The following is a 12,627-nucleotide window of genomic DNA, read 5'->3' on the forward strand; positions in this document are numbered from 1 at the left end:
CAGGTGTTGTGCAATCGCGATTGTGTTATAAGGTTGTGTTGATTTAAACGTGATTTCGTATACAGTTCGAACTAGATTGCTTGTCTTAAAAACATGAAAATAATAAAAATAATGATTGCGTTTTTAAAACAGAGTGAATGTACTTAAAGGCGGGAAGTGTTTAATCGGGCTAGGTTATTGATTTGGCGAGATGGCATTTATCCACGGAGACCGAAAACCAGAGAAACAAATATATCATTAACTGTGGGTTCGAATCCTAACAGATCAGGGAGGTACAATTTTATTTACAGGAATATTTAATTACCCTTTTAAAGTCTTAGGGAGGGGACCAAAAGTGAACAAATTGCCAGGATTTCACTAAAAGGAAGAAGGAATGCCGGTAGGGGGTAGACCGAAAAATTAAACTGATTTAGCTATATAGTGTGTAACCAGGTAAGCTTCACACTAGGATTTGGAGGTGACTAACAGGGTGAGTTTTTTTATATTATTTATTAAACAACAGAAGTCCCTTTTAAAGGACGGATACAGCATCCAAGTTTACAACCCCTGTCGTCCAAATAATGTTTCGAAAGGGAATGTGTCAATCAGACTATCTACCAGCTGAAAAAGGGAGACGGGCCGATGACCTTTTCATATATAGGCCGAGGCGCGGTGTACAGTCAGTCAAAGGGGGAGTTTTGCTAGCGTATGACCGCCCAAATAGAAAGCGATCGGATGCAACCAGATAGAACAAAATGAATATCTTTCGTCTGTTATTTGACTTTTCTAATTTAATACTTTTCATCTATTGTTTGACTTTCTAAGTTACGAATTGGGATGCACAAAAACAAATCTAAAGTCGGAAGAGGGAGATGGTAATCTCCGAAATAAAACTACCAACCGAACAACTTTTCTCAACAGGTACCTTTCGAGAGGTAGGCAGCCTCTTTAAATTAAATGCAAAAATCAAACCAATTATCCGTTTATACCTACCTGAGAGGATAGGTATTCAGTAGGAGTTACCCATACCTAATACACGAGGATGCTAGTAACCTCATAAAATAATTACTAGAACCGAATATTAAAATACAGACAGTCCTCATCCTAAATTTGGCATTTCGAGTAGACCTTACATATATCTCACATGATAATTGGCTGAATGGGTAGGCACACAACCTATCGTTAAAAAGCAGGCTAAATGTCGACAAGATCGTCGTGTGTTATCTATGTATTGACCTAGAAAGGGATGTAAATCCCCGACGGCGAGGGAGTTACAACGTTTTCTAGAGGTGGCACGTAACTTAGGACCTTGCGTGTCACATTTTCGCGACTAGATTCGTGACAAGGGATGTCATGGTTTTCTCCTTCTACACTCAGTAAAGTAGATTTTCCTGGAGGTGTATGAGATTGGGGCAATTCTGAAATTGGTGATGAGACCTGGTTTTCTTTATTCTGGCGTGACGGTTGCCGATTTGGAACAAGGGGAGACCCGGCCGGTTGTGATATCCAGACACGCAGATATCGATCGCCTTGCTCAAATTATCATCCATCAGTTTTGTTTGGTAAGAGGAGGAGTCAATCTTAGCTTGAAAAAAAATTCATTTCCTTTCCTCTCCCTCCCCTCCTAAAATATATACATGGATGGCGCCGACAACTAACACCATAAATTTATCGTATGTATATCACATATATAAAATCTAACACTTTATTATACTCACATTACCCTATGACAGGTAGAATCACGTAGCTAGTTTGAAGAGCAGGCGACTTCAGAAAAATAAGGTTTATGAAATGGTTTTAAAACACAGCGATAATGGATTCAACTCACTCTATCTCAAAAAAATCAAGGGATACCACACATACATAGATAACTAGGTTTCTAAACCGAGAAACAAAAAACCAACACAACGTTCGGTGAAGCCTTTTTATACTGAACCGTCACGTGAAATGAGTACGTTCAAGGTCGTACGTCACGTGGACAAACTAGGATGTACACACTTGAAGGGGTGTGTAATAAAGAGAGGAGCAAAGGCTTGTAGAGACGGCAGGGGAGGAATTTTCCATCCCTGCAAACACATATGCAAAGCCTTATGGAAAAGTTACCTATGGGACTTTAAAGAAATTTATCGTAGAAAGAAGAGAAGGAAAAGTTTGAAGTAGAAAGGGCGGATCATTACAAGCTCAGGAAACGCCGGGCCTTCAGCTAGAAGTAAAAGAAACTCAAGTTAAACATTAATTTTCATTTAATGTTTTTTTAATTTTTTTTCTTCGATTCATTCGATTCGAAAATAACTAGCTAAGGACCAGCGTAGATAATTTTTACAGATTCATTTGCGTTGATCGAAAATTGCAGTCAACTTTGCAGTACATGTCGCCCGGTAATTAATAAACCTACATTCCACATAGATTGTTTTATCAATGTCATCAAGGTTCTGTTTGATTCTATAATATATAAAAAAATAAATCAATAGTGTGCAAATATTATTTTTTCGAAGAAAATTTCTTCATCACTTTGTGACGTCATTATTTATTAAATTAAAACATAAATAACTTTGTTTACATCATTTTAATGTGTATATATATATACCTACATGTTCCATGAACAAAGTTCACCTCATCAGACATCGACAAGATGTATCAATGGATGCAAAAAAAAATTTCCCAATGCACACTATTGTTATATTAAAACAAAAATAACTTTGTTTACATCACCTTAATATATACAGTATATTGTGATTAATATAAATTATATTAATATAAATTTGAAACAACAAGTGTTTACAGAGGGTAATATATTGTTATTTGAGTACATTTAACAAAATATATTGTGAAACCTATAACTTCTTCGAACGGAATATGACACGTGAGTAATTTTGAGAGCAAAGATAATATATCGCTTCCATTTCGAAATAAAATTGAGCAATGCTCTCCAGTTTAAGCACTCCATATAAAGTAATGGTGGAACAAAATTGCTTCACAATATAAGGGGCTTCTTTCTAACCCGTTGTTATTTTGGTTCATTTGTACGATATTTAAATGAAGCCTTTGTTTCTCCATTTTTTCTCAGAGAATTGGCTATTCATAAATGCAAATAATATATCTTTAGCCTGAGCAGTTAGTTGGGATTTTTCGGGTTCTAAGCTTGCTACTAAGGAAGTTACTTAGGAAATAATGGATTATGTTTGAGCTCCTTTTTCAGCGAAATTTGATGAAAAAATCCATGTAAACCCAAGCACCGTTTTTTTACGTAACCATGTTAAACAGTAATTTTTGATATCAGTTTAATATGAAGCGGAACAATGTATTTAATCAGCGAAGAATAAAAAAACATTAAATATTTTGTATTTAAAAATTTTGTTATAAGTTGTAAGGAAAAAAACGTATGACCCGAAGTTGTTTAAACTGTTTTTTTAAACTGATTTTTCAAATACAAATTATTATAAGACATAATTAGTCGCCTGAAATATCCACACAAATTGAAAATATCTACCCTTGAAAAATAAATGCCGCTGATAGGAATTGAATCCGCACCTTTTGATGTCCGGTCAGGTGCTCTGGACCACTGAGCTACATCGGCTTATTCCCAACCCGCCGAATAATTCAATCTAGAACTTCAATCCACAATTACTGCTTATTATATTTTAATTTAACTTAAATTAATTTAATTCATCTTTGGGGATGCTTTGTAAAGGGTATTTTTAAGGAAATTAAGTATTTTGGGTTGAGACAGGAGGGATGGCGGATGGGTAGGATTCTGGGGTCAGTATGTCCGGGAGTGACGGACGTATTAATTAATTTCTCTAACTGCGATGCAATGTGATAGGTCCATAGAGTCCTGTTGGAGAGGTCAGAGGGTCTCTCCCAACCAGTGTCTCTCTATCCGGCAGTAGATGAAAGACCTTGACAATAGACCTAGATACTCTCCATAAACCAGAGTACCCCTGCTAAGTCTACAAACGTAGGGAACCACTTGGGGTGTGACATATAGCACCAATAAATGGTTGATTATCCAACTAATGTTTTTGGGGCGTCGGTACCCGTACATATCTCCCAAATTGGATAAAATATCAACTGCATATGGATTGAGTTTTAATAAATTTACGAAGAAATACGATTTCAATTGTGATCCTGAGACCCAGTGTTGTATTTGAGGAAAATTGTTCAGAATATTACAGAATAATAACTAACTCAAACACTGTCTAGTTGAAAATGCTTTAAAAATTTATATTCAGCCATAATAAAGTTTTATTTTTGTTTGAAATACAGAAGACTGTTTTTCTTACCTTGAAGGGGGTATTCCTTTCCTGAAGCGGTATTTTGTAAGAAAGATCTGAAGTTCTCCTGCGGAAAATAATTTCCTGGAGAGAAACGCGATGATAAAGTATTTGGCATTCGTATGATTGACGTGCGAGTTTATTTCTGAAATATTATGAGCAGGGAAACTTCCTTTACTCCGATACCGACCAGACAAGTAACCCTTAAATGCTTAGACAACCAAGTAGAAAAATTCTGTAATTTGTATCTGGAGTCTGCTACTCCAAACACATTGGATATGTAACTTCTGACTAATTCTGATAGCCTTACATTTGCAATGTTCAATGCTTAAAATCGTTGCAGGAGAAAGGTTCTAAGAAAGTTTCATCTTAAAATATCATGGACCAGGCGCTTTTATAAAATGGGACCATTTTGTACTTAAATTCACAATGTAGATATCGCGAAAACACGGCAATGAAAATTCTGTATAATTTTGATGCGGAAGTATAATACGCCCAGTAAAAACTTTCGTTATGGCATTTGGTATTTTCATAAAGCTTTCATGAAATGAACACAAACATCTTACACAGGTACTATTTTATAAAAATATCTTGATATTTGCCTAATTAGAAGATAACATCAGTATTGACATTCCTACACCTACGAAAATGTATCAATGAATGTTTCCGTGTGTTTTGAATAAACATTTTTATTTTGAAATGAACTTTATCTTCTTTGAAAATTACGGAGGAAAAACACAATTTCCCACCTATCTTTATTATTATTTATCTACGAGCTAAGTAGGTACTTGCGTATATAATGGAAATTTTAATGTTTAAAAATTGTTCCACTCTAATATTTTTTAATCTTGTAGGTCGTGTTGGTGTGTTTTTTAATGTTTTCTATTTACGTTGGAATGAAAAATATATTTTAAATGCAATAAATAGTTTATCTTAACTGTAAATCGAAAATCAGTTTGTACTACTTCTAACCCTTGTCTTATAAAAGGCATTGATTTATACCTGGAATTTCTTAGTTTCCATGGCTATTTTCAGCTCACGTGATTCACGTCAGTCGGTGGTTTGAAATCTTATATTCGGTGGCTTCTCAACATTTAATACCCGGATTGTTGTAAGCATGTTAAATGTTCATTAATACTACACTCCCGGTGGTGGGTCATAAATTAAATGACCCAGCCTTAGATATTTCCTTGGAGCTAATTTTCCTTTCGTCTAATCGTTTATCAAATATTTTACCATAATCTGATGTAAAGATAAATATAAACCGATGACGTTTCAGTGAGTTATACGTGTTTAAAAATGCACTAAAACGCGATTTAGGAAGTTGAATTAGATTTTTAAGTGGGTTTATCTGTACCGACGTTATGTTGTTGCCCACCGGACTTAACGTTTTAATTCCCTAACGACCATTTTCACAGAACATCAAATTTCAAAGTTTATTTTCAAGTTCTGTGAAAGTTCTATTGAAGATTTGTTTTCATATCACAAAATTAATTTTTCACAAAAATTAATTTTTCACAAAAATTAATTTTTCACAAAAATTAATTTTTCACAAAACTGAAAAGAAACAGAACTTTGAATAAAACTTCCAAAGAACGTGAAAATTAACTTCGAAATTTAATGAATTGTTAAAAATTCAGTAAAATAGCCCATCCTAATGCAAATACGATTTTTTATAAAAAGTAACTTATGTTGCAAAATCAAAACGTAATTAAAAAAGCACGCAACCTGATAAAATATAGAAATGAATTTCGTTTAATACCAAAATCCAGAATGAAATATTCACAAAAGATTTATTCCTACTCGTGCGTAGGAATGTGTTCCCCATTAAAAATAATACATTTCTTAGATAATCTAAATGTAATTTATGTTCTCAAAACATGTTATCAAGCGATGCAAATTTCATGAATTCTCGAATGGCGTACATAAACAAATTCCTGCATATTATAATACGCTATATACTGCTTTATCCATTACAGAATCATAACCGGAACTCTGTATACCTTACTGAATAATAATTAGGGTAATTTCTGGTATTTAAATATTCATACGTAGATTTTCCAGCTTTCTCTTCTTAACACACTTTGATTAAAAGCTCGGGAATAGAACCACTGTTATTTTTGTTCACAGTTACTAAAAGATAAACACGAAGAGATATTCTTTATACGTCCTCCAGTTTTATCCACGTCATGATGGTCGTTATTTCGTATTTGGGGAATTCTTAAGCAACCGTAAAATTAAAAATTTGGTACTTATTAAAAATTAATTCTATTTAATTTCTGTAAGACTTATGAACTTTTTATAGAAGAAGAGACGTAAGCTACAGTGAGATTGGGACGAAAATTTGATAAATAGTAATAGAAAAATACTGCGTAAGGAAAATACTAACAATCTACAAATACAAAATGTGTAAATAGAATCATGAATGTATGGAGAAAAAAACTAGGATGGGTTGGTTCACGGAATTTGAACAAATCATCAAATTTCAAAGTAAATGTTCTAGTTCTGCGAAAGTCCTATTCAAGTTCTGTTAGTAAATCATTATGGGCCAGTTGCTTTACGGAACTGAAATAAAGAACTTGAATAGAACTTTCACAGACCTCGAAAATTTTAAATTTGATGAATTGTTCAAATTCTATGACCCACCCTACAATATCGGTTCATCATAAATTAATAAAATGAATTGTGAAAATATTTTTACTTCATGTTATTGATATTGATCAATTTTTACAGAATTAAATGTATGTGCCTTTTACAGATAATATAAAAATATTCTTACTTAGGAAAACAGAAATAATACCATACCAATTTATTATTGAACACTCATTGTAAAAGTTTGATTTAGTTTTTTTTTTATATAACTCCAAAAAAGCACGCAAATCTCAAAAAAAAATTATCATTTTAAAATATATTATATAATAAAAGATATTACCAATGTTCTACGGCGTTTTTCAAATAATAATTAACTAACCAACCATATCGCTGCAGGGGTAGGCAGAGAGGATGGACCGCCAAACAAATCACTACTCACAATCATACATCGTCTCATACATACCTATCTGTTATTCTGGCTTTTGACATGACCTAACTCAAGTATTAACTTATAGAAACTAGACTTTCTTTGGGCGTCCCTAACTTTCTCTACCACTATCCTAGATATCCTACATATATCTATATGGATAGATATCTTATCTCTTAGATATCATATATCTAAGCATCCCTTACTTAGTCCTTTGCATTTTTGGGGAGCATAACGTTTTTCACACGGTCGTACTACTCATACTTCTCAGGAATCTAATTTCTATACTATTCAGTCTACATTCATCCTTCCTTTGCCAGATCCATGCCTCACTGATATTCGTCAGGATTGGTATTATTACTTCATTGTGGACTGCTAACTTTGCCTCTTCCGCTTCTTCAAATTCGTAAATAACAAAAAATTAGAAACAAAACAAACGAAAAAAAAAATCAATCAAGGCACACCCACTTTGTATTCGTAACATTCTTCGAAAATACTTCGGTACATTTGTTACTGTTGGTACGGTTTGTAATGAAACCAATTATTTTATATAACAACGCTTACAATTATATGTCATAATATGTGTATAAAATGTGATATTCGATGCAGTGGGGGGAATACTTTAATTAGGGGATGAATATAATCAGAATGTTTGTTTGCTCATCTAAAGCATTGTTTCCCTGTCTTTTTCAGCAGTTCTGAGTGAGAAAATCCATTTCTGAAACGCTCCAGTGGTTAGAAAGATTATGCTAAATAATTGTTCCTTTCCTCCCTCCAAATTTTCCGTCTTCATTTAAATGTTTTCTTTCGATTTGAGCGACTGAAAATCAAGTGAATATATTTTTTAATAAAACCAACAGTCAAATAATGTTTGCAGCCGGTGCGCGATGGTTGAATTGATTTTCGCATCAAATAGGTGCTTCTGAGATCGATCAGTCGTTATGCAAAATAAAATTTTGAAAATCATATTTGACGACAAGATAGTTTTTCTTTTATGAACAATACAAGTCTGGCTATTACCCCTTCGTATATAAACTATCAAATTATATTTATAGATGAAGCAACTCAAGAATTCTAACTGCTCAGAGCCAGTGAGGCTTCGGCAATCACGAAAGGGGGATTTTGTGAAATGTGAAAGAGCAAAATAATATTTTGAACAAAAGCTAAGTTAACACTAAATCAAGCCACAGTTCGATTTTGAATGGTGATTTCTCATATACGCAGCTCTTGGGAACACAATATAGAACGAGGAGTAAATGTATGCATTTAAGTGAAACATTCATTCGTTATTTGTAACAAATATAGATGAGAGTAATTTAACTGCTTCCTAGAACAGCCTAATTATTTCATTTATGATCAAACATCCATAATCTTATCTTGTCCTTATTTTTGACCTAACTTCTTTGTAGTTTCAGTTTGGTATTGGTTTTTCTAGGAATTCCAAGCCTTTTTTCATTCACCAATTATCTGTGGTTACCCAAACACCTCCCGACCTCCACCTACCCAATTTTTGATAATATGTAAATTGTATATATATCTACCTACTAATGTTATTATTTTTTTGGAAAATTTTAGTCCAAGGAATTTGTTTATACTTCTTATATTCTAACAAATAGTATCGGTCTTACCTAGGATCCCCAGCCTGAAGTTGAGCGTGATGACGATGACATGTCCGTGCGAGGCCAGCACTGAGCCATCGTAAGGGTTCCCCGAGCCCCATTCGAAGGAGTCTCCGTGGACCCACACCAGTACTGCGTACGGTGCTTCCACACCGCGATTACCTGCAGACAATATTAGTAAGTTTTATAAAATTAACGTGGGTAAAACATTTGAATTGAATCAATGGGGTAAACCCCTAACTAATAAATGTATTTTTAATTTTACTCATCTGATAACAGCCATTTAATATACATTAATGTTTAGAGACATGGTAAGGAGACAATGAAAGAGGTCGTGTGGTCACAGCGTAGTTACGAGAGATAACTCCGGACCTGGTCGGCAGATGCGCGGGACACGCAGGCCAGGGAAGATGTCAAGGCCAAGGCGCGGTTGTTATCCCGCGGAGTCGATGATAAGTTTTAACATCCCCCTTAAGGTTGCGAACGCCGGGCATAGTAGAATCGTGGCCCATATAAAGGTATGGGCGCGGGGGACCGTCGACCGCTCCTCACACTTGACGCTGGCCGTTCGTATGGTACTGACTTGTAAGACTCTGTAGCCGCTAATTACTGACTGCCTTAGGTACCTCGACCTAGCCGCTTTATATAGGTTACACATGTTTGGGAACAAACCGGCTATCGCGGGGAGGTACTATATATACTGTACGCCGCTCGGAATAATCTCGAGCTTTCGATGCACCGTGAATCATTCTAGTAGCTACCGCTATAAATGTTTTTTTATCAGTTGGGTAAAATTTAAAACACGTTTATTAGTAAGACCTGTAGAATTTAAATGGGTCAGCAAAAGTCTCGCTTTAGAAAGTCCAAGAAAAAAACAGACATTGAAAATAATGATACTATTAATAGAAATTGAACAAGACACCGTAAATAAAAAGATAACGGGTAGTTTTGGGATTTGAACCCAGGTCTTACTGTTTTACTGGAACCAACAATATTATTTGAGCTGTTCAGACATTATTAAATTTGTTCATTTAACTGCCATCAACCTCAATTATTTTTATTTATTTTTTTTGTTTTGGCTGCCATCTTTTGAATTTTTACTAAGTTCTTACATCATAACCCAGAAACATTCGGATGAAAGTTCAAAACACGGAATTTTCAAGTGAGCCGAAAAAGCAACTTTTTAGCAAATTTCATGTAACTTCCCCAAATTTTAATGTTTGAAAACTTTAAAAATTATAATATTTATTTCAATAAGGCAACTAGAGCACTAGGTACTTAGTTTAATAGCTATCTTTAACATATCACGCATTGACTTGCATCTATAAAAAAAATATTTATCACTGAATACAATATTAAAGACTCCCAAACGTAAAATGAGAAACGGAAAAGGCAGAAAAGATTCAGTCCCACCAAAAGGAAGAGGCCCTTGGTTCAATTCCTAGATGCGAATGATTTTATTTTTCGTAATTGTAAAAAGCATTCACTTTGTGGCTCATCATAATTTATAATAAAAACACATAAATTTGTTTTTGACCACGATAGTAACTATCGTGGTCAAAAACAAATTTATGTGTTTTTATTATAGATTTTATTTTTGGCTTTTCTGTTTCACAACTTTTACATGTTTCACATCAGAATGATTAAATATGACAATTTGAGGTTTTATTCCACTATAAAAATTATTCTAAACTATTATTATCATTTTTCAATGTATTTAAATTTACGGTATTTATATTTAAAGCACCCACTATAATTATTTAATGAAAGAATTAAATTTTTCTCAAATCGAAGAATTTAATCCTACGAGAGCTACTCGTTCCAAAATCATTAAATGTAAAATACCACGACTGAGCATTTCAAATACTCGCTTGTACTTAGATTACATGAAGTTAGTAATAAACAAGGACTTGCGGCGGATCTATTCACTTAATGCATACTCTATTTGATATATCTTTGGCATCATGTATTAACAACTCATCGGGAGTACTATGTAGCAAGATACAAATAATAAATAAATGAAAGTTTTCTCGTTTTACTTTTTCTTCTATCCGCTATTCTTTTGAAAACCATCTAGTCTCCTTGAAATATAAATTGAAACAGTATGGCATAAGTAAATGCGAAAGAAATCTGAAGATAATTAAATTAGTTTTATTATTAACTAGCATGTCGTTCGTCTCTCGTTTGTGTTTATTGAATATCCAATTCTCAAAGCGAAAAATTCTCGGTATACAGGACAAACCCCGTGAAAACACATCAAGTAGTAATATCAAGTCATTTATCAAAAGAAAATGTTGTATTATTACAACGTAAAGGAGTTTTCTTTTGAATACAATTAATTGGCTCTTATGTACCTACTTAGTAACAGAACACTGACACAACAAGATAAAAATGCAACGAATCTTTAGAAATAGAGCAGAGAAAAGATGATACCGATGTTTACAATAATAAGGATATTGTGGAACAGAAAATTGTGGGCCTTTTTTAGCGATTCCAAAAATTCCGGAGGTGCGCAAGTACCTACGGCTGGAAAATCACAATTATTCGTTCAATCTTTTATCGATTTTGAGTTTTGTTACTCTTAGCAAAAAGATCAAGCAGTTTGATGATGTCAGATGATGAAGAAGGTAAAATAACACTATCAAAAAATTTGAAAAAAGTCTTTACGACCAGATGATAATGCGATGCACCAGTTATAAAAAATTACAAAAACATTATTAAGATAAAAAGTTTTCTATTTTTTTGAACGGATCATCTTTGATAAAAACTTAATCATATTCCGATTCGCAAAACAACTTTCAGGACAGCATGTTGGGTTTTTGCAAATTGGATGGTGCGTAGGTAAAAACACTTATTATTCTCTTTGTAGAATGGTCGGAATAAGAATTATTCGATTGATAGATCGATGGTTGTTCTAAAAAATCGGAACGTGAGTAGGGCCTAATATGGTATTCTACACACTATTACACCAATATCACGTTTCCTCAAGCTGAGACCGATGCAATTAATTGTAATCTACTAGTTCACGCAGTTCTGTAAGAAGATAAATATGATCACCCCTATTAAAATAATTATCCCAGTGAGAAATGCACAATTGCCCAATAAATAGAGAAATAACTGGTACAAGCAGTCATTCCCCATCTGACCGTACTCGGGAAAATTAATACGTTGTTTTATTGACTTCCTTATTTTATGATCTTCCTACTGGTCCTACAAAGCTCCTTCTGCCATTACAAGCTGGACTCTACCTGAAAACCTCAGTAATAATTTCAACATTCGATAAAAACGAAAGATTAAGCTTTTCCGAAATACAATAAATTTGGTTCCGAAAAACTTGTAAAATATTTTTAATAAACTATATTTAGTTGTTCAGTTTCATGGGCGTATTTAATTTAAAAAATAAATATTTGTATTACCATGACTCCATGTAGGAAGCAAGAATTATAAGCAATATTTATTATATAAAATGTTGATTTAAAAGTATAGATTGTTGATGTATTTATTTATTACAAGTCATATGTTTTTTTTTATTACAGCGACTATTTAAACATAATTGCAAAGGAATATGTGTATAGTAAATTGTATTTCTTAGTCCTCCTACTAGGGTGACCTGTGATGAGGTGGACTGAAGTTATTTATTTGTTATATTATTTTTCTTTTGTGGATTTAATGTTTTTTAAGAGTTTCTCTTTTAGCAAGATTTTTATTCTTGATTTGTAATCATTTAATTTTCCAT

General features: G+C 33.5%; 1 protein-coding gene across 1 annotated transcript in view; it reads right to left on the reverse strand.

Annotated features, from left to right (window-relative positions):
• LOC149424733 (neuroligin-1-like) overlaps window positions 1-12,627 on the reverse strand; it is a 202,426-nt gene that overhangs the window by 48,870 nt on the left and 140,929 nt on the right. Inside the window, exon 5 of the mRNA XM_089630973.1 lies at window positions 8,901-9,053. Within this exon, the coding sequence (XP_089487099.1) occupies window positions 8,901-9,053 (153 nt within the window). The remainder of the gene's footprint in view (window positions 1-8,900; window positions 9,054-12,627) is intronic.

The sequence above is a fragment of the Hesperophylax consimilis genome, chromosome 4 (genome assembly GCF_061612785.1).
Source record: "Hesperophylax consimilis isolate HC1 chromosome 4, BYU_Hcon_1.0, whole genome shotgun sequence".
Classification (NCBI taxonomy): Eukaryota; Metazoa; Arthropoda; class Insecta; order Trichoptera; family Limnephilidae; genus Hesperophylax; species Hesperophylax consimilis.